The 23,389-nt window shown below is 39.5% G+C and overlaps 1 protein-coding gene across 3 annotated transcripts in view; it reads left to right on the top strand.

Annotated features, from left to right (window-relative positions):
* Positions 1-23,389, top strand: part of PLAA (phospholipase A2 activating protein) — a 64,513-nt gene that overhangs the window by 4,062 nt on the left and 37,062 nt on the right. For all 3 annotated transcript variants that reach the window (XM_060199665.1, XM_060199664.1, XM_007536202.2), the window contains exons 2-6: positions 13,253-13,446; positions 16,875-16,975; positions 17,061-17,181; positions 20,733-20,900; positions 21,781-21,916. In XM_060199665.1, coding sequence (XP_060055648.1) covers positions 13,253-13,446; positions 16,875-16,975; positions 17,061-17,181; positions 20,733-20,900; positions 21,781-21,916 — 720 coding nt within the window. The remainder of the gene's footprint in view (positions 1-13,252; positions 13,447-16,874; positions 16,976-17,060; positions 17,182-20,732; positions 20,901-21,780; positions 21,917-23,389) is intronic.

Here is a 23,389-nt window from a genome sequence, read left to right as displayed (position 1 = left end):
CTCTTGATTTCCGGCTGTCTCTATCCAGTAAATAAACAAAGATAAATAAATAGTGCTGCATGAGGGGCAAGTTTTTCACCAACACCACGATGGTCTCTGGCCCAATGAGTGGAGTTGGATAGTAATTCTTGCTACAATATTAAATAAGTAAATAAATGAAGATAGTATAGGGCACACCATCTAAGCTCATATATTAATAAGTGTAAGGATCCAAGGGAGGATCTGGGTTGGAGCCACTGGCTCCCCACCTACATAGGGGTACGCTTCACAAGTGGTGAAGGAGGTCTGCAGGTGTCTATATTGCTCTCCCCCTCCTCTCTCAATTTCACTCTGTCCTGTCCAATAAAATGGGAAGAAAAAAAACGGCCAACAGGAGCGGTGGATTCGTAGTGCTGGCACTGAGCCCCAGCAATAACCCTGGTGGCTATGTACTACCCGGACCTTCAGACATGACAGTGTTTGCATAACTGTTAAGCTATCCTCTGCCATAAATAAATATTTAAAAGAAAGAGGCACTCACCCTGAAATACTCTTTACTTTGTGTTATTTTCAATCAGGATTGAAGGCATGGTGAAGAGCTTTGCAAACAGACAAAGCAATTATCAATAACCCAGGCCCACAAGAACCACTAACTGGAGTTAACATAAAATGAAAATTTAGAATGATTTCACCCATTGAGGGTAAACAAAGCCAGAGAAAACCAGCAAAAATCCAATAAAGACAAACCTTTGAACTTGAATTGCAGAACAGATTACCAAAAGAGATGGGGGGGGAGTGTGGGATTGTAAAGTGGGAAGGATATTGGTATTCTGGTGGTAGGTGTGTAGTAACATTTTGAAGAGGTGTGAAATTATACTTTTGAAACTTGTGTAGTCTTGTAAATCGAGGTTATCTTAAAAAAAAAAAAGTAAGAATTCAGTACAAGTGTTTCCCCAGTAGGATGCTGCAGTAAGAAGCAGGTAAAGGATGCATTTTGTAGTGGTTGAATTTTTTAAAAAATATTTATTTGTTTATTTATTCCTCTTTGTTGCCCTTGTTTTGTTGTTGTTGTTATTGATGTCGTTGTTGTTGGATAGGACAGAGAAATGGAGAGAGGAGGGCAGGACAGAGAGGGGGAGAGAAAGATAGACACCTACAGACCTGCTTCACCGCCTGTGAAGCGACTCCCCTGCAGGTGGGGAACCGAGACCTTGAACTGGGATCCTTATGCAGTTCCTTAGGTTTTGCTCCACGTGTGGTTTACCCGATGTGCTACCGCCAGATTCCAGTGGTTGAATTCTTTTAAGCCTTTACCTGTTTTGTAGAACTGTCTTAGGTTGGCAAGAATTTAAAGCACTGGAATTGTTACACTTACTGTGAACTTTGATCTGAAATGGTCCTTTACTTGAAAACTGGTTCTTTTCATTAACTCATGTTTTCTGGTTTTGCTTTTCAAATTTCATTCAGTACTTATTCAACGGATATTAATTGAAAGCGTGCACAACTTTGGGCACAAGATTAGATAATGTGCTATCAGATTAGTCATGTCTTTTTTTTTTTAACTAATTTATAAAATGGAAATATTGACAATACCATAGGATAAGAGGGGTTCAATTCCACATAAGTCCCACCATCAGAACTCCATATCACACCCCCTCCCTTGAAAGCTTTCCTATTCTTCATCCCTCTGGGAGTATGGACCCAGAATCATTATGCAGTGTGGAAGGTGGAAGGTCTGGCTTCTGTAATTGGTTCTCTGCTGAAAATAGGTAGTTATGTCTTGATGACCTCTTATTCCTTGTATCTAGAGTATAACAGTTATGAATTACAGGGCTGAGGAGAGAATGGTTAATGCAAAAAAAAAAACCAACTTTTAAAATTTTTAATTAATTAATTTATTTTTCCTTTTGTTGCCCTTATTTTTCATTGTTGTTGTAATTATTATTGTTATTGATGTCATCATTGTTGGATAGGACAGAGAGAAATGGAGAGAGGAGGGAAAGACAGAGAGGGGGAGAGAAAGACATGGGCAGACCTGCTTTACCACCTGTGAAGTGACCCCCCCCACACAGGTGGGGATCTGGGGGCTCGAACAGGGATCCTTCCGCAGGTCCTTGTGCTTTGCACCACAAAACAACTTTGGTCTGAGGCACCAAAGGTCCCAGTTTCAGCCCTGGGCATCACCAAAAGCCAGAGCTGAACAGTGCTCTGGTAAAATAAACAGAACAATAAAAAATAGTTATTTATGGGGCCGGGCTGTAGCACAGCGGGTTAAGCACACGTGGCGCGAAGCGCAAGGACTAGCATAAGGACACGGGTTTGAATCCCTGGCTCTCCCCACCTTTAGGGAAGTCGCTTCACAGGCAGTGAAGCAAGTCTGCAGGTGTCTGTCTTTCTCTCCCACCTCTGTCTTCCCCTCCTCTCAGTTTCTTTCTGTCCTATCCAACAACAACAATGACAACAATAATATTAACAACAACAGTGATGGCGTGTTAACAAGGGCAACAAAAGGGAAAAAATGGCCTCCAGGAGCAATGGATTCGTAGTGTAGGCACCGAGCCCCAGCAATAACCCTGGAGGCAAAAAAAAAAAGTTATTTATTTTGTAACTTTAAAAAAATATTTTATACTTACTTATTTTCCCCTTTTTTTCCCGTTTTTATTGTTGTTGTAGTTATTATTGTTATGAAGAAAGGAGGGAGTTGGGCAGTATCGCAGGGGGTTAAGCGTAGGTGGTACACAAAGCTCAAGGACCAGCATAAGTATCCGGGTTTGAGCCCCCTGCTCCCTAGCTGCCCGGTAGTTGCTTCACAAGAGGAGAAGCAGGTCTGCAGGTGTCTTTCTCTTCCCCCTTTCTGTCTTCCCCTCCTCTCTCCATTTCTCTCTGTCCTATCCAACAATGACGACATCAATAACAATAACTACAGCAATAAAAAAAACAAGGGAATAATAAATATTTATTTATTATTATTATTTATTATTATTATTATTATTATTTATTATTATTATTATTATTTTTATTAAAAAAACAAAGGGAATAATAAATATTTAAAAAAGAAATGGAGAGAGGAGGGGAAGACAGGGAGAGAAAGATAGACACCTGCAGACTTGTTTTACCACTTGTGAAGCAACTCCCCTGCAGGTGGAGAGCCGGAGCTCCATCCGGGATCCTTACACTGGTCCTTGCACTTCAAAAAATAGTTATTTATTATATTACAGAGCCAGAGAAATATCTCGCCAGGAAGGGTATTTGCCCTAACCATACACACTGCTCAGGTTTGAGCTTTATATTCCTTACCACATGAGGAGAGTACTGTACCATTGGCGAGTTTGGTGTCTCTACTTTCCTGTCTTTCTTATCAGTCTTTTTCTCTGGATGAAAAAGTAGGCCCAGACTGGGGAGACAGCATAATGGTTATGCAAAAAGCATTTCAAGCCGGAAGCTCTGAGGTCCCTTGTTCAATCTCTAGCACCATCACAAGCCAGAACTGAGTAGTGTTCTAAAAAGTGGTAAAAAAAAAAAAAAAAAAAAAAAGTATGCCCAGAGTGATGACATCACATATTTGTGAGACCCCAGCTACCTAGAAAAATTTAGTTATATATTTCATCTATTGATAGAATATAACCTTACAGTTTTATAAAATGGTGTGGGGGGGGGAGTCCAGCTTGGGTGGTGGCTCACCCAGTAGATAAGAGTCCACATGTTGCCATGCTTGAGAACCTAGGTTCAAACCTCTAGTCCCCATTTGCAGGGGGAAGGAAAAAAAAAAGGACACATGGGGTGGTGCAGGCACTGAGCCCCAGAGATAATCTTGGTGGGCAAAAACAAAACAGTTAATGAAGTCCTGTAAAATTTGTGGAGCCAAGTGGTAAATTTTTCCAGATATTTTTTCCCCCAGAGCACTGCTCAGCTCTGGTTTATGGAGGTGCAGGGGACTGAACCTGGGACTTTGTAGCCTCAGGCATGAGAGTCTCTGTACATAACCATTATGCTATCTACCCTTGCCCCCAAATACATTGTTGATAGAGTTCTGGAGGAAAGTACTTAAGTGTAGACATGGACTGAGAATGATGGGGGAATCTAAATAAATTTTAGATAATCAAAATGGTTATATTCTAGGATAGACATTGTCTTTCACACAAAACCCAGCAAGTCTCTGGGTCTTTTGATGATGCCTCCTTTTATTTTTTTTAATTATATGTTAAACTGAACCATCAGTCAACTTGTTTCAGACTGCTTCAGGCTTCTATAAGCCCACTTCAGATTGAACCAGATTTCTCAAGTCTTATCACTAATTCGTTTCATCTATTGAGAGCTAGAAAGACATACTTCAAATTTCATATTGTACATTAAATCTTTTAAAAAAAATTTTATATTTATTTATTTTCCCTTTTGTTGCCCTTGTTTTGTTTTTCTTTTATTGTTGTTATTGACGATGTCATTGTTAGATAGGACAGAGAAATGGAGAGAGGAGAGGAAGACGGGAGAGAAAGAGAGAGAGCTGCAGATGTGCCTCAGTACCTGTGAAGCAACTCCCCTGCAGGCAGTGGGGGGTGGCTTGGGCTTGAACCTGGATCCTTAACACTGATTCTTGGTGCTTTGCCCCAGGTGCACTTAACTTGTAGCTGTACTCCCTTATTATTATTATTTTTTAAAAAATATTTCCTTTTGTTGTCCTTGTTTTATTGTTGTTGTTATTAATGTCTTTGTCATTGGGTAGGACAGAGAGAAATGGAGAGAGGAGGGGAAGACAGAGAGGGGGAGAGAAAGACAGACACCTGCAGACCTGTTTCACCACCTGTGAAATGACTCCCCTGAAGGTGGGGAGCAGGGGGCTCAAAACAGGATCCTAACGCCAGTCCTTGCGCTTTACGCCATGTGCGCTTATCCCGCTGTACTACTGCCCGACTCCCTTATTATTATTTTTAATGAAGCATGGGGAGAGATACAAGAGCACTGCTCAGCTCTGGCTTATTGTGATGCTGGGGATTGAACCTGGGATCTCAGAGCCTCAGGCTTGGAAGTCTTTTTGCAGAGCCATTATGTTACCTCACCAGCCCTCTAGTTCTCTTATCTTTTTAATTAGCAAGCTTTTTAAAAAAAGAATATATATGCATGTATAGATATTGATATGTATCAAATGTGTTGATAAGTACGTATGTATATTGATAAATATATGTGTATGCATTTGTTGTAAATAACTATGAGTAGTACTTTTTTTTTTTTTGGTCTTCACTCTAGTTCAACTTTTTTTTTTTAATTGGGGAATTAATGTTTTACATTCAACAGTAAGTACAATAGTTTGTACATGCATAACATTCCCCCATTAGGTCCTCTAAATCCTTCTTGGACCTGTATTCACCCCACCCACCCACCCCAGAGTCTTTTACTTTGGTGCAATACGCCAATTCCATTTCAGGTTCTACTTGTGTTTTCTTTTCTGATCTTGTTTTTCAACTTCTGCCTGAGAGTGAGATCATCCCATATTCATCCTTCTGTTTCTGACTTATTTCACTCAACATGATTTTTTTCAAGGTCCATCCAAGATTGGCTGAAAACGATGAAGTCACCATTTTTTACAGCTGAGTAGTATTCCATTGTGTATATAGACCACAACTTGCTCAGCCACTCATCTGTTGTTGGACACCTGGGTTGCTTCCAGGTTTTGGCTATAACAAATTGTGCTGCCAAAAACATATGTGTACACAGATCTTTTTGGATGGATGTGTTGGGTTCCTTAGGATATATCCCCAGGAGAGGAATTGCAGGATCATAGGGTAGGTCCATTTCTAGCCTTCTGAGAGTTCTCCAGACTGTTCTCCACAGAGGTTGGACTAATTTGCATTCCCACCAGCAGTGTAGGAGGGTTCCTTTGACCCCACACCCTCTCCAGCATTTGCTGCTGTTACCTTTTCTGATGTATGATATTCTCACAGGAGTGAAGTGATATCTCATTGTTGTCTTGATTTGCATTTCTCTGACAATCAGAGACTTGGAGCATTTTTTCATGTGTTTCTCAGCCTTTTGGATCTCTTCTGTGGTGAATATTCTGTCCAAGTCCTCCCCCCATTTTTGGAAGGGGTTATTTGTTGTCTTGTTGTTGAGTCTGGCAAGCTCTTTATATATGTTGGTTATTAAACTCTTGTCTGATGTATGGCATGTAAAGATCTTCTCCCATTCTGTGAGGGGTCTCTTGGTTTGCTTAGTGGTTTCTTTTGCTGTGAAGAAGCTTTTTAACTTGATGTAGTCCCATAGGTTTATACTTGCCTTAGTCTTCTTTGTAATTGGATTCATTTCGTTGAAGATGTCTTTAAAATGTATGTGGAAAAGAGTTCTGCCAATATTTCCTTCTAAGTATCTGATAGTTTGTGGTCTATCATCCAAGTCCTTGATCCACTTGGAATTTACTTTTGTATTTGGTGAAATACAGTGGTTCAGTTTCATTCTTCTGCATGTTTCAACCCATTGTTTCCAACACCATTGGTTGAAGAGACTCTGCTTTCCCCAATTAATAGTCTGAGCCCCTTTGTCAAAGATTAGATGTCCATAGGTGTGGGGATCACTTCTGGGCTCTCAATTCTATTCCACTGGTCAGTGTGTCTATTCATGTTCCAGTACCAAGCAGTTTTGATAACAGTGGCCCTATAATACAGTTTGAGATCTGGGAGTGTGATGCCTCCAGTTGTGTTCTTTTTTCTAAAGACTATATTGGCAATTCTAGGTCTTTTCTGGTTCCAGATAAACATTTGTAGCATTTTTTCTATTCTCCTAAAAAATGTGCTTGGGATCTTGATGGGGATAGCATTAAATTTGTAGATGGCTCTAGGTAGTATATTCATTTTTATGATGTTGATTCTTCCAACCCATGAACATGGAATATCTTTCCACTTCTTTGTGTCTGTTTCAATTTCCTTGAGTAGTGACTCATAATTTTCAGTATACAAGTCCTTCACTTCTTTTGTTAGGTTTACTCCTAGATATTTTATTTTTGTTGCTATAGTAAAAGGAATTTATTTCTGGATTTCAATTTCTTCTAGCTTAGAGTTTGCATAGAGGAATGCCACTGACTTTTGAATGTTAATTTTGTATCCTGACACCTTACTGCATTGCCTAATGATTTCCAAAAGCTTCTTGCTGGATTCCTTTTCTGTGTGTACTAGCATGTCATCTGCGAATAGGGAGAGTTTGATTTCATCTTTTCCAATCTGCATCCCTTTAAGTCCTTGCTCCTGCCTGATTGCTATGGCAAGAACTTCCAACACTATGTTGAATAGTAATGGTGATAGTGGGCAGCCCTGTCTAGTGCCTGATCTGAGTGGAAATGCTTCCAGTTTTTCACCATTGAGTATGATGTTGGCTGTAGGTTTGCTATATATATAGACTCCACTATCTTCAGGAATTTTCCATCTGTTCCCATTTTTGTAGTGTTTTGATCATAAAGGGATGTTGTATTTTGTCAGAGGCTTTCTCTGCATCTATTGATATGACTATGTGGTTTTTGGTCTTGCTTTTGTTGATGTGGTGGATCACATTGATTGATTTACATATATTAAACCAAGCTTGCATCCCTGGGATAAACCCCACTTGGTCACGATGAACAATCTTTTTAATGTACTGCTGTATCCGGTTGGCTAGAATTTTGTTCAGTATTTTAGCATCTATATTCATCAGAGATAGTGGTCTGTAGTTTTCTTTTTTGGTTGTGTCCCTGTCTGCTTTTGGTATCAGAGTGATGTTAGCTTCATAAAAGCTGGCAGGGAGTATTCCAGTGTCTTCAATCTTCTGGAAGACTTTTAAAAGTAGAGGTATTAGTTCTTCTTTGAAGGTTTTGTAGAATTCATTTGTAAAGCCATCTGGTCCAGGACTTTTATTTTTGGGGAGATTTTTGATAACTGTTTCAATTTCATTAGCTGTGATGGGCCTGTTCATGTTATCCACTTCCTCTTTACTTAGTTTTGGAAGTAGGTAGGTATCAAGGAAATCATTCATTTCTTCCAGGTTCTCTAGCTTGGTGGCATATAGTTGTTCATAGAAGTCTCGCATGATATGTTGAATTTCTGTGGTGTCTGTTGTGATATCTCCTCTTTCATTTACTATCTTATTTATTTGGGTCCTCTCCCTTTTTTGTTTTGTGAGTCTGGCTAAAGGTTTGTTGATTTTGTTTACTCTTTCGAAGAACCAACATTTACTTTCGTTGATCTTTTGTATGATTTTCCTATTCTCAATGTTATTTATTTCTGCCCTAACTTTAGTGATTTCTGTCCTTCTGGTTGCTTTAGGATTCCTTTGTTTTTCTTCTTCTAGGTCTTTAAGATGTGCAATCAGGCTGTTTATTTGTGCCTTTTCTTGTTTCCTAATGTGTGCTTGTATAGCTATGAATTTCCCTCTTTGGACTACTTTAGCTGTGTCCCAGATATTTTGATAGCTTGTGTCTTCATTTTCATTGAAGTCTCAAAACATTTTGATTTCTTCCTTGATTTCCTCTTTGACCCAGAAGTTATTAAGAAGTGTACTGTTGAGCTTCCACATTTTGGGACTGTTACTAATGTTTGTTGATTGTTAAGTGTTAGTTTAATCCCACTGTGGTCTGAGAAGATGCTTGGGATGATTTCAGTGCTCTTGAATTGGCTGATCCTGTCTTTGTGGCCTAATATATGGTCTATCATTGAGAATGACCCATGTGGAATTGAGTAAAATGTGTATTCCAGTTTCTTGAGATGAATGACTCTGAAAATGTCCAATAGTTCTAGTTTATCTATCTCTTCATTTAGCTCCCTTATGTTTTTATTGATTTTCTGCCTGTATGATCTGTCAAGCTGAGAGAGTGTGGTGTTGAAGTCCCCTACTATGATTGTGTTACTGTTAATATATTGCTGTAGCTCTTTCAGTAGACATTTAATGTATTTAGATGGCTGCTCATTGGGTGCATAAATGTTAATAATTGTTAAGTCCTCTTAATTGACTGATCCTCTGAGCATTAAGTAGTGTCCATTCCTATCTTTTTAAATCTTACCTGTTTTAAAGTCTATCGTGTCAGATATGAGAATAGCTGTTCCTGCCCTTTTTTGTGTGCCATTGGCTTGTATGATAGTTTTCCATCCTTTCACTTTAAGTCTGTGTTTGTCTTGTTGAGTTAGGTGGGTTTCCTGTAGACAGCATATTGTTGGGTTGTATTTTCTTTCTTTTTTTTTAAAATTTATTTCCTTATTGGGGAATTAATGTTTTACATTCAACAGTAAATACAATAGTTTGTACATGCATAGCATTCCCCAGTTTCCCATTTAACAATACAATCCCCACTATGTCATTTATCATCTTTCGTGGACCTGTATTCTCCCCACCCACCCACCCCAGAGTCTTTTACTTGGGTGCAATATGCCAATTCCATTTCAGGTTCTAATTGTGTTTTCTTTTTTTATAACTTATTTCTTTATTGGGGAATTAATGTTTTACATTCAACAGTAAATACAATAGTTTGTACATGCATAACATTCCCCAGTTTCCCATTTAGCAATACAACCCCCACTATGTCATTCATCATCTTTCATGGACCTGTATTCTCCCCACCCACCCACCCACCCCAGAGTCTTTTACTTTGGTGCAATACGCCAATTCCATTTCAGGTTCTACTTGTGTTTTCTTTTCTGATCTTGTTTTTCAACTTCTGCCTGAGAGTGAGATCATCCCATATTCATCCTTCTGTTTCTGACTTATTTCATTCAACATGATTTTTTCAAGGTCCATCCAAGATTGACTGAAAACGGTGAAGTCACCATTTTTTACAGCTGAGTAGTATTCCATTGTGTATATAGACCACAACTTGCTCAGCCACTCATCTGTTGTTGGACACCTGGGTTGCTTCCAGGTTTTGGCTATTATAAATTGTGCTGCCAAGAACATATGTGTACACAGATCTTTTTGGATGGATGTGTTGGGTTCCTTTGGATATATCCCCAGGAGAGGAATTGCAGGATCATAGGGTAGGTCCATTTCTAGCCTTCTGAGAGTTCTCCAGACTGTTCTCCACAGAGGTTGGACTAATTTGCATTCCCACCAGCAGTGCAGGAGGGTTCCTTTGACCCCATACCCTCTCCAGAATTTGCTGCTGTTACCTTTTCTGATGTATGACATTCTCACAGGAGTGAAGTGATATCTCATTGTTGTCTTGATTTGCATTTCTCTGACAATCAGAGACTTGGAGCATTTTTTCATGTGTTTCTCAGCCTTTTGGATCTCTTCTGTGGTGAATATTCTGTCCAAGTCCTCCCCCCATTATTAGATGGGGTTATTTGTTGTCTTGTTTTTGAGTCTGGCAAGCTCTTTATATATGTTGGTTATTAAACTCCTATCTGATGTATGGCATGTAAAGATCTTCTCCCATTCTGTGAGGGGTCTCTTGGTTTGGGTAGTGGTTTCTTTTGCTGTGAGGAAGCTTTTTAATTTGATGTAGTCCCATAGGTTTATACTTGCCTTAGCGATTTCAGCTTTCAGCTCTCTAATAACCATGAGATAATTAGTATTTTCTTTCATATTCTCATTTGTTGTTCCTGCATTTCTGATTACAATTTTTTCAAATTCTTTACTCACTCCTGTTATTATTTCCTTAGCTAATGTTTGGATGTTGAACTCGTTGTTTTGTGCTTCACCCTCTGGAGGACTTTTAGCTGGACTCTTGTCCTGGTTCGATTCTCCAATATTTTTTCTTGTTGTTTTAACCATTTTATATATTATGTTATGAGTTCCCTTTATCAGTACTTTTCAAATTATTGATCACTATTGCCTGGATTGACTTGTGTCTAAGTAAGTTAATTAAAGGGTTTACAGTGGTGGAAGTTAACAGTTATTTCAATCCCTGAGTTGGAGCTCAGTGGTTTAAAAGCCTCTTTCTTTTTTTTTCCTTCCCTGTAGGCTATGGGAGCCTGAGGGCTTTTAAACTATCAGTAGGCTTCTTAGCTTAATCACTGACTCCTGACCGAGAGATAAAGCAGGGTGTGGCAGAGATAATCCAGTGGTTATGCAAAGAGACTTTCACAGCCCCTCAGCTATGCCACCAAGGTATAAGTCTTCTCCTGAGTTTCCTGGTTAGATCTCTGTCTCCTGGTGTCCTTCCCTGTCACTGCTCCAGATTCTGAGGGTAGTAGCAGTGGAGACTCAGAGTTGTACTTGGTGAGTCTCTGGGGAGTCCTCTCCTCCCTTAAGCTGTCCCCTTGTTGGTGGAGCAGACTGGAGGTGGTGTCTCAACTGATAAACTTCTGAACTGTTAGCAGTCACTTAATCTCTCCTTAGGCTCCTCTCTCCTCTCTGTCACCAGCCACACGTGTTTGTACTCACCGGTGATTTACTGGGTTCCTGTGGTCATTCTAGTCCTGTCTTGTTTCAGTCCCGGGTAGTCTCCTTTGGTATTCCTAGTTGATCCGGAAGAGGAGAGGAGGGGAGGGGAGGGGAGGGGAGAGGAGAGGAGAGGAGAGGAGAGGAGAGGAGAGGAGAGGAGAGGAGAGGAGAGGAGAGGAGAGGAGGCCATATGCTGCTCGTAGCTCTGCTTCTGGAAGTTGAATCCGGGTTGTATTTTCTGATCCATCTTCCTACTGTGTATCTTTTAATAGGTGAATTCAGGCCATTGACATTTATTGATATCAAAGATTGAAGATATTTTAATGCCATTCTTATAGAGTTTTAGAGTGTTCTGACATATGTCCTATTTATGATGGTCTGACTGTTTATAGAACACCTTTCAGAACTTCTTTCAGGGCAGGCTTGGTGATAGTTGATTCCTTCAACTGTTGCTTGTCTGAGAAGGTTTTGATGCCTCCATCTAGTCTGAATGACAGTCTAGCAGGATATAGTATTCTTTGTTGAAAGCCTTTCTCATTGAGCGCTCATAGATACCTTGCCATTCTCTTCTGGCCTGTAGTCTTTGTATGGAGAAGTCTGCTGCTAATCTTATGGGTTTTCCTCTATTGGTGGCACTATGCTATTAAATGAATGTTCCATAGTGTAAAATGTCCTTGCTACATCTAAGATTTATTGGGAGTGGCTTCCATTATTCTGGTTTCATAAATGTTTCACTTAACAGGGATTTCTTAGGGTAATATTTATGTATTTATTTATTTATTTATTTATTCTTCTTTACCAGAGCACTGCTCAGTCCTGGTTTATGGTTCTTCTAGCATTTGCCTTCTAGCATTGGTTTATGGTGGTGTATGGGATTGAACCTGGGACTTTGGTGCCTCAGACATGAGAATCTCTTTGCATTACCATTATGCTATCTATCCCCCCTAACATTTATAGATGAGTAGAAAATGAAGATAAAAGATGAGAAAAAGCCATTTCACATTCTTGTTAACGGTCCTTTTTTATTGATTCATATTAATTAACATATACATTATCATTAAAACACTAGCTGAATATCTAATCAGAAATGACCCTCTATAATTACTAAAAACAGTGTTTTTTTTTTTTTTTTTCTTTTACCAGAACACTGCTCAGTTCTGGCTTGTGGTGTGTGTAAGTGGTGGGGTATTGACTTTAGAGCCTTAGACATGAGTCTCTTTGTAGACCATTGTACTCCCAAGACAGTGTATTCTATATAGGCCTCAATGGTATTAAGATGGATAAAACATTGGATTTTCAAGCATGTTGTCTCAAGTTAAATCCTCGTTATCACATGTCAGAGTGTTACCTGTTTTTTTTTTCTCTCTGACACATTTTTTTATCATAAATGAAATACTTTTTTATTTTTATTTATTTATTTATTGGATAGACACAACCAGAAATTGAGAGGGAAGTGGGATATAGAGAGGAAGAGAGACAGAGAGACAGCTGCTGCCCTGCTTCACCATTCCTGAAGCTTTCTCCCTGCAGGTGGGGACCAGGAACTCGAACCTGGATCCTTGCTCACTGTAACATGTGTGCTCAACCAGGTGCGCCACCACCCAGCCCCATGAAAAACTTGTTTAATATTTTATTTGTCTGTTAGGTAGAGACAGAAAAACAAAGACGGAATGGGGGGATAGGGCAGGAAAGAGAGACATCTGCAGCACTACTTCACAGCTCATGAAGGTCCACCCCCCCACATGTGGGAAATGGGGACTTGAACCCTGGTTTTTGAGCATCAATCATGTGTGTCACTTCCTAGCCCAAACTGTGTTCTTAAAATAGTGCATACTCTAAAGTTCAGCTGTAACACTAAAAGTAAATGAGTACTCTGGCAGTCTATGTCCTAGGCTAAATGAGGGGATAAATGTATATTATATTCATTATCCTCTCTCTTCAGTCCTAACAGGGGCTTTACAGAAATGCACTGTATGAGTGGCCACTCCAATTTTGTATCTTGTGTCTGTATCATACCTTCAAGTGAGGTATATCCTCATGGACTAATCGCCACTGGAGGAAATGACCACAATATTTGCATTTACTCACTGGACAGTCCAATACCACTCTATACACTAAAAGGTCACAAAAATACTGGTAAGTTTATAACATTTTGATGTTTTTCTATATGAAATTTCATCCTTTGAATGTATAATTCACATATCTATTTCACCTCAAAAATTGATGATAAATATACATCTATTATTATTTGTTTATTTACTTATTTTACCAGAACACTGCTCAGTTCTGCTTTATGGTAATTTTGGAGATGGAACCTGGAACCTTTGGTACTTCATGTGATGAAAAGTTTTTTGCTTAAGTGTTAGGCCATCTCTCCAGCCTTACATTTTGTTTCCACATAGTCTCTTAGAATCAAAAGGAAATGTGCAACCTACTTAATCCTGCTCCCCCTCCATTTTAAAATCAATTGATTTATTTAAAAATATTTTATTTTTTTAAATACTTACATTTTTTATTATCTTTATTTACTTATTGGATAGAGATAGCCAGAAATCAAGAGAGGTGAGGGAGAGAGACACCTGCAGCACTGCTTCACCACTCGTGAAGCTTTCCCCCTGTAGGTGGGGACCAGGGACTCGAACCTGGGTTCTTGCTCATTGTAACATGCACTCAACCAGGTCTGCAGGTGTCTCTCTTTCTCTCCCCTCCTGTCTTCCCCTCCTCTCTCCCTCCATTTCTTTCTGTCCTATCCAGCAACACAGTAATAACCACAACAACGATAAAACAGCAAGAGCAACAAAAGGGGGAAAAATAGCCACCAAGAGCAGTAGATTCATGGTGCAGGCACTGAGACCCAGCAATAACCCTGGAGGCAAAAAAAAGAAAAAGAATAAGATAATAAAGCCCCTAATAGTCTGTGGCCATCCGTGTTGACTATGATGATTGTTACTAACAATAAAATACTTGCAGGAATTATCAGCAGATGTTGGAATAATGGCTGATTTAAAAAATGTTCTCTAATTTTCTAGACAAAGCTAACATTGAATCTAAGTTTAAACAATAATATCCCTGTGGTCAGACAGTTCACAGGTGGCACAGTTAGTGCTTATCCCCAGGTAGTCTGACACTAGTCTGTGTTTTTGACCACTGTACTTTTCTGCTTCTCTGTTGAATTAAACCTTAATTGACTAAGCCACTGACACTTAATGAAGTTACTTTTTAAATTGCAGTGTTTTTTTTAAATTAATTAATTATCTCTTTTGTTGCCCTTTTTTTTTGCTGTAGTTATTATTGTTGTTTATCGTCGTTTTTGGTTAGTACAGAGAGAAATGGAGAGAGGAGGGAAAGACACCTGTGGACCTGCTTCACTGCCTGTGAAGTGACTCCCCTGCAGATGGGGAGCCCAGGGTTGGAACCGGGACTCTTTTTTTTATTTTTAGTTATTTATTTTTATTTAAGAAAGGATTAATTAACAAAACCATAGGGTAGGAGGGGTACAACTCCACACAATTCCCACCACCCAATCTCCATATCCCACCCCCTCCCCTGGCATTCTCTATCCCTCTGGGAGCATGGACCCAGGATCATTGAGGGTTGCAGAAGGTAGAAGGTCTGGCTTCTGTAATTGCTTCCCCGCTGAACATGGGCGTTGACTGGTCGGTCCATACTCCCAGTCTGCCTCTCTCTTTCCCTAGTAGGGTGTGTCTCTGGGAAAGCTGAGCTCCAGGACACATTGGTGGGGTCTTCAATCCAGGGAAGCCTGGCTAGCATCCTGATGGCATCTGGAACCCGAGTAATGAAGCTGAAGGGTTGTCATTCTACACGTGAAGTCTCTGGACACAGTCTGAGGTGAAGCACGTTGAGGTGGCAGTCGTTGTGTTGGTTAGGTTGTGATCGGCGGATACAATATTATTTGATATGGATTGGGAGAGGCATACGGGAAAGTGGACCCTATCCAAGGGTTCCAGGACTGGGGGAAGTAGGGACTCAGTAGTGGAGATGTGAGGTTCCTGCTGTTTTAGGGTTCAAAAAGAAGAAGAAGACATCCAGAAATCACTCCCATTTACTGTTTCAGCAAAATCAGTCAAATACCTAGGAATAAAGTTGACCAAAGAAGTGAAAGACTTGTATGCTGAAAACTATGAGTCGCTACTCAAGGAAATAGAAACTGATACCAAGAAATGGAAAGATATCCCATGCTCATGGATTGGAGGAATAAATATCATCAAAATGAATATTCTCCCCAGAGCCATATACAAATTTAATGCAATACCCATCAAAGTTCCAACAAGCTTCTTTAAGAGAATAGAACAAACACTACAATCATTTATCTGGAACCTGAAAACACCTAGAATTGCCAAAACCATCTTGAGGAAAAGAAACAGAAATGGAGGCATCACACTGTCAGATCTCAAACTATATTATAAAGCCATCATCATCAAAACAGCATGGTACTGGAACAAAAATAGGCACACAGACCATTTGAGCAGAATTGAAAGCCCAGAAGTAAATCCCAACACCTATGGACATCTAATCTTTGATAAGGGAGCCCAAAGGATTAAATGGAAAAAGGAGGCTCTCTTCAATAAATGGTGCTGGGAAAACTGGGTTGTAACATGCAGAAGAATGAAATTGAACCACTTTATCTCACCAGAAACAAAAATCAACTCCAAATGGATCAAAGACCTAGATGTCAGACCAGAAACAATCAAATACTTAGAGGAAAACATTGGTAAAACACTTTCCCACATACACCTCAAGGACATCTTTGATGAATCAAACCCAATTGCAAGGAAGACTAAAGCAGAAACAAACCAATGGGACTACATCAAATTGAAAAGCTTCTGCACATACAAAGAAACTATTAAACAAACAGAGAGACCCCTCACAGAATGGGAGAAGATCTTCACATGCCATACATCAGACAAGAAACTAATCACCAAAATATATAAAGAGCTCAGCAAACTTAGCACCAAAAAAGCAAATGACCCCATCCAAAAAAAGGAACCGGGATTCTTATGCCAGTCATTGTGCCTCTCTCCATGTGCGCTTAACCCCCTGAGCTACCGCCCAACTCCTAAATTACAGTGTTTTGATAACGAGCAGGATGAGCTTTTTTTCTGTATGAAAATGTGTTAATTCCAGTGGAATGAAAAATCACATAGTTTGAAGCTTTTAAAAAAGTCATTGGTATATACTCAATGGAGTACTTACTTAGCAATTTTAAAAAAGACTATCACGTGTCCTTTGGGACTAAATGGATGGGATTGGCAATGATTAGAGTGAGTGAAGGAAGGAAGGAAATGAAGCACAACTATGGGATGATCTCACTCATAAGTGGAATAGAGAGAGTTGAAACACATGAATGAACACACACATACACACACACACATACCCTTGGGAGAATAATGCTGATTACCCTTGGGGTATAGGACTTTGGTGGTTGCAGTAGTATGGAATTATATCCCTATGTTATTAAATCTTGTTAATCACTGTTAGATCATTAATAAATATGTAAAACAAAAATATGTTAATTCTAGTGCCTTTTTTCTTTTTTCATTTAGTTTGTAGTCTTTCATCTGGAAAATTTGGGACATTACTTAGTGGCTCATGGGACATGACTGCTAAAGTCTGGCTGAATGATAAATGCATGATGACCTTACAGGTAACAGTATTTCTGTGTGACTATTCTGGATACTTAAATGTGATGACTCTGTGGCTACTTCAGTTAATACCCATTTTAATCACAGGGTCATACTGCTGCAGTATGGGCAGTAAAGATCTTACCTGAACAGGGTCTAATGTTAACTGGATCAGCAGACAAGACTATTAAACTGTGGAAGGCCGGAAGATGTGAGAGGACTTTTTCAGGTAAGAACAGAGTGGGCAGCTTATTTGCTTGTTTATCTTATCACTAGCTTCAGTGCTCCAGACTGACTTTTTTTTTTTTTCCTGATTGGGAGGATGGGGAGAGACACCACAACACTGAAGCTTCCCACAGTGTGATGGGAGCCTCCAGCCTGGGTTTATCATGTAGCAAAACTGATACCCTTCCTATATGAGCTGTTTTATGTGAACAGCTTCCAAAAATCTCATCCCTTTATATATCCCCCCCCTTTTTTTTTCCTCAGAAATTTAGAATCATGAAAGTGGTATTTGAAACCTTCAGTGGGGCCAGAGGAGATGGCATAATTGTTATGCAAAATATTTTAATGCCTGAGGCTCCAAAATCCTAGGTCTAATCCCCAGCACCAGCATAAGCCAGAGCTGAAGCAACTCCCCTGCAGGTGGTGAACTGGGGGCTCTAACCAGGATCCTTGCATGGGTCCTTGTTCTTTGTACTATGTCTGCTTAACCAACCTGGTGCACCAGAGCTCACCCCCCCCTTTTTTTTTTAAAGATTTATTTTGTTTTATCTTGAGAGCATGAGATAAACCAGAGCACTGCTCAGTTCTGTCATGTGGTGATGCCAAGGATTGAAACTAGAACCCTTTGGGACCTTGGGCATGGAAGTCTGATGCTCTATATTTATGTTATCAACCCCAATTTTTTTTAAAAACCTCAATTATTAAAGAACTGAAGCATCTGCTTGCTAGTAGTATTGTTAGCCTTTTGTGGAGGATTAATACTTTTGGTATGCAATGATTTATTTTTGCCATCAGAGTTATTGCTGGAGCTTCATATCTGTAAGTTGCTACTATTCCCAGTGGCCCCCCACCCATATGTTTTATATATATACTTTTTTTTTAAGAAGAGTTGAGAAAGAGGTAGAGACAGAGAGGAAAGACACCTGGAGCATTATTCCACAATTTCTGGTGCTCCCCCACTCGAGGTAGGTGCTGGGGACTTGAACCTGGGTTCTCATATGTAGTGATGTGTGGACTCTACTGAGTGTACCACCATTTGGCCCTGAATTCTTTTTGTTATTGTTGTTGTCCTGGCCTGGAGAGATAGCATGTTGGTTACTATTGTTGTTATTTCTTGGTTTTATTTACTCCTTATAGGTTGATTTCTGAATAATAATACTGCAAGAAGTCTTTTTGTGCAGATAAAGCTTACTGTTAGTGAAAGATAAATAACAAGTTATGTCTAAGTTTCTGCTTCCGTACATACATTGTTTATGTCAATTAAAAATTTATTATCTTTATTTTATTTATTGGATAGAGACAGCCAGAAATCTAGAGGGTAGGGGGAGAGAGAGAGAGAGTGAGAGAGGGAAAGAGAGAGAGAGACATCTGCAATATTGCTTCACCACTCGCAAAGCTTTCCCCCTGCAGGTGGGGAATGGGGGCTCGAAGCACATTGTCATGTGCGCTTAACCGGGAGCGCCACCACCCTGTCCTATTTATGTCAGGTTTTTATTAATCTTGATAACTCATCTAAATCAGGTCTTACTTACTTTTTTTTTTTTTTTTACTTGTGTCCTCATAAAGTCCATTCTTTGAGAAAAACCTGGGAGATTGTGCAGTTCAGAATGCATCAGGTCCTGAGTTTGATTTCCTGTATCAGATGTGCCAGAGTGATGCTCTGGTTCTTGCTTTCTAAGTAAATATTTGGAAAAAACATAGTATAGTGTAAGACAGTTCTGTAAATACTTTCCTTTTTTAAAAATGATTTTTTTTTTTTTTTGCATCCAAGGTTATTGCTGGGGCTCAGTGCCTGCACCATGAATCCACTGCATCTGGAGGCCATTTTCCCCCCTTTTGTTGCCCTTGTTGTGGTCATTACTGTTGTTGTAGATGTCGTTCGTTATTCGATAGGACAGAGAAAAATGGAGAGAGGTGGGGAAGACAGAGAAGGGGAGAGAAAGAGAGACACCTGAAGAACTGCTTCACCGCTTGTGAACTGACTCCCCTGCAGGTGGAGAGCTGGGGGCTTGAACTGGGATCCTTAGGCTGGTCCTTGCACTTTGCGCCACGTACGCTTAACCCACAGCGTTACCGCCCAACCCCCTACAAAATGATTTTTTTACCACTTTAAAAATGTATTTGTATAAAATCGTAAGCTGCTCCATTGATAATGTAACAACATTTGATTTTTGTATTTTGGTTGAATTGGAAGTGGGGCATTATGATATGTTTGAATCAAACAAGGTCACATTATAAATTAGGAAGTTTGAATTTTCATTTAGCTTTGTCACTAATATGATTTTACATAAATTAATCTCTTTCAGACTATTTTATATTCTAGTGAAGTTTACTTTTTGCTGATGCAGTTTTAGTTCAGACTTAGATAAATCCCTTTGTAATCTGAATTTTCCTTCATTCTCTCTAGAGTTTTGTAAATACTAATCTGATGTTATTTGTCAGAAATTAAGAGAAGGCCAGAAAAATAACTTACTTTTTTGTGCACTGATTTCCATATGTGCAACCCAGGCAACAATCTGTCTTCCACCTCATTGAAGGAAGTGTTGGTGCAGTGATATCTCTCTCCCACTACCCCCTCCTTTTTCTTTTTTTAAAAGTCATCCAAAATCAGTGAAGCTCCGTAGATAGCCAAGCAAACAAAAAGAAAGAAAGAAAGAAAGAAAGAAAGAAAGAAAGAAAGAAAAAGAGAAGGGAATCTTTACCCTTTACATATTATGTTTAAGAACTGTGTAAGGGACTACAGAGATGCATAATGGTATGCAAAAGATTTTCATGTCTGAGATTCTGAGGTCCCAGGTTCAGTCTTTCAGTCTTTAGCACTGCCATAAACTATGGCTGAGCAGTGATCTAGTTAAAAAAAACATTGTGTATATTATTTATTCATATAGGGGAAGAAGATTTGAAAACTAACATAAAAATTGAAAATTGTGAGGAATCAAAATTTTGTTTGTACAATGTTTTAGAAATAATTTTGGAATTTTGGAGAAGGTATGATTAAAAAAAAACAACAAACTTCATAAGGCTAGTGATAAAAAGTATTGGGGTGAAGGTAGATAACATAATGGTTACGCAAAGAGACTCTCATGCCTGAGTCTCCGAAGTCTCAGGTTCAGTTCTCCTCACCACCATAAGCTAGAGGTGATCAGTGCTCTGGTTATAAATAAAGAAATAAAAGTATTGGCAAACTGGGGCCAGGTGGTGGCACACCTGGTTAAGTGCTCACATTAAAGTGCACAACCCCCTGGTCCCCACCTACGGGGGTTGGGGGGGGAGAGCAGGTCTGCAGGTGTCTCTCTGTCTCTCAACCTTACTATCCCCCCTCTCCTCTCAATTTCTCTGTCTATCCAATAATAAATAAATATTTTAGAAGTATTAGTAAACCTAAATTATAAATTTGATTTACTTTGTTTTTCTGCAGTAAAAAAAAAAAAACCCTGAATTTTTCTAACTTGACAATCTGTGTTTACTATGCACTGATGCTTTATAATATTAAGTACATGTATACATCTCTAAGTGATCCATCTGACTGATTTGTACTCTCTGTTTTTCATACAGGGCATGAAGACTGTGTAAGAGGGTTGGCAATTTTGAGTGAGACAGAATTTCTTTCCTGTGCAAACGATGCTAGTATTAGAAGGTGGCAAATCACTGGAGAGTGTCTTGAAGTATATTATGGACATACAAATTATATTTATAGTATATGTGTCTTTCCAAATTGTAAAGGTAAGATTATCTCACCTCTCTCATTACATTAATTCAGATTTGGTAATTGCATTGTAATAAATTCTTGGAAGTACAAGGGAAGATTCTGACTTGTTGAGAAGTATAGTATGTGTAAGATCCAGGGCTGGTGAAATAACTCATGACCCAGGTTCAAGTCCAGCGCCCACCACACTGAAGGAAGTTTTGGTGCTGTGTGGTCTCCTTTATTTTCTCTTGCTTTGCCTTTCTGCCTCTCTCTCTTTTTTCATTATCTTTATTTTTATTTATTGGATAGAGACAGCCAGAAATTGAGAGGGAAAGGTGGGATAGAAAGAGAGACAGACACCTGCAGCACTGCTTCACTAGTTGTGAAGCTTTCCCCCTGCAGGTGGGGACCAGGGACTGGAACCTGGCTCCTTGTGCATTGTAACCTGCGCTCAACCAAGTGTGCCACCACCTGGCCTCTTTTTAAAAAAATTTTTAAAAACTTTTTATTTGTTTATAATTAGATACAGATAGAGAGAGATTGAGAGGGGAGGGGAGATATAAAGGGAGAGAGACAGAGAGACACCTGCAGCCCTGTTTCACCACTTGTGAAGCTTTCCTCCTTCCTTTGGTAACCAGGGGCTTGAACCTGGGTCCTTGCACACTGTAATGTGAGAACGCTTAATCAGGTGCACCACTATCTGGCCCCCACCTTTCTGCTTCTCTATATTTATATTAAAAAAAAAATCCAAAATGTAGAAAAATGTGATTTTTTTTTAAAAATAGTACATGATGTAAGTGGCAAATAATAAAACATACTTCAGGGTTTTTAATAAAAATATTTCCATCTAGAAAGATGGTATGTGTTTATATCCTTAATTTTGTTTAAAAGTAAATTTTCTTCTGTTGATTGTAGATTTTGTGACAACAGCAGAAGACAGATCTCTGAGAATCTGGAAACAGGGGGAATGTGCTCAGACAATTCGACTACCAGCTCAGTCCATATGGTGCTGCTGTGTGCTAGACAATGGTGACATTGTGGTTGGTTCCAGGTAAACCTAGTCTCTCAGTTTATCTATACAGCAAGGAAACAGAAGAGGACACAGAGATAAAAAGAAAACATGAGGCACATTTCTTTCTCTTGTTTGGTTTCTTTCTTTCCCTAATACATCTTTCCTTCTTTTCTTGCTTGCTTGCTTTTCTAGAGCATTGTTCAACTCTAACTTACGGTGATGCTGGCGGTTGAACCTAAGTCTTAGGCATGAAAGTCTGTTGCATAACTGCTGTGCTATCTCCCCTAACCCTCACACTTCTATTATTGAATAAAATCGCAGTAGCTGTAACACCTTCACATAGGAAAATTTCCGTGTCTCGTGTAATAAAATGAATCTAAAGAAATTATTAAAAACAAGCCCCTAGTTCCACTTGTGGGGGCGAAGCTTCATAAGAGGTGAAGCAGAGCTGCGGGTCTCTCTTTTTTAAAATTAAAGAAGTTTTTCTAATTTTTAAATTGTCTTTTATTTGTTTATTGGCTAAAAACAGCCAGAAATTGAGAGGGAAGGAGGAGATGGGAAGAGAGACAGAGACAACTGCAGCCTTGCTTGCCCACTTGCAAAGCTTTCCCCTGCAGGTAGGGACCAGAGGCTCAAACCTGGGTCCTTGCACACTGTAACGTGTGCTCAACCAGGTGCGCCACCACCCTGCCCCTAGGTGTCTCTCTGTATCTCTCCTTGCCCTCTCAATTTCTCTTTGTCCTATCAAATACAAAGTAAATAAGGGGGCTGGGTGGGTGGTGCACCCGGTTAAGCACAGGTAGTACTATGTGCAAGGGTCCATGCCACGAACCTGGGTTTGAGCCCCGACTTGCAGCAGGGATGCTTCACTAGCAGTGAAGCAGATCTATAGGTATCTTTCTTTTTTCTTTCTTTTTCAACCAGAGCCCTGCTGAGCTCTGACTATGGTGGTGTGGGGGATTGAACCTGGGACTTTGGAATCTCAGGCAGGAGTCTCTTTACATAACTATTATGCTGTCTAACTCGCCCTCTCCCTCTCTTTTCTGTCCCCCCTCCCCAGTTTCTCTCTGTCCTATCAAATGGGGAAAAAACAAACAACAACAACAAAATGCCGCTGAGAGTGGTGGCTTAGTAGTGCCAGCACAGAGCTCCAATGATATCCCTGGAGGCTTTTGAATGATTGAACAATAAATACATGTGTAGCATATTACAATCACAAAATCTGATTACTTTTTGCCTTGGATCATTCAGGCACTTTTTTTTGTTTTTTTGTATTTTGTTACATTCAATTTATTTTTTCTTTTTTTCTTTTTTTTTTAAAGATTTTAATTTTTATGAGAAAGATAGGAAGAGAGAAAAAGAACCAGACATCACTCTGGCACATGTGCTGTGGGGATCGAACTCGCAATCTCTTGCTTGAGAGTCCAAAGCTTTATCATTGTGCTACCTCCCTGACCACTATTTTTCATTTTTCTACAGAGAGCAAATTTTACATTTATAATCAGAGAGAAA

Source organism: Erinaceus europaeus, chromosome 10 (genome assembly GCF_950295315.1).
Source record: "Erinaceus europaeus chromosome 10, mEriEur2.1, whole genome shotgun sequence".
NCBI classification, from domain to species: Eukaryota; Metazoa; Chordata; class Mammalia; order Eulipotyphla; family Erinaceidae; genus Erinaceus; species Erinaceus europaeus.
Note: the sequence above shows the minus strand (reverse complement) of the source record. Positions and strands in the feature narration are given on the sequence as shown.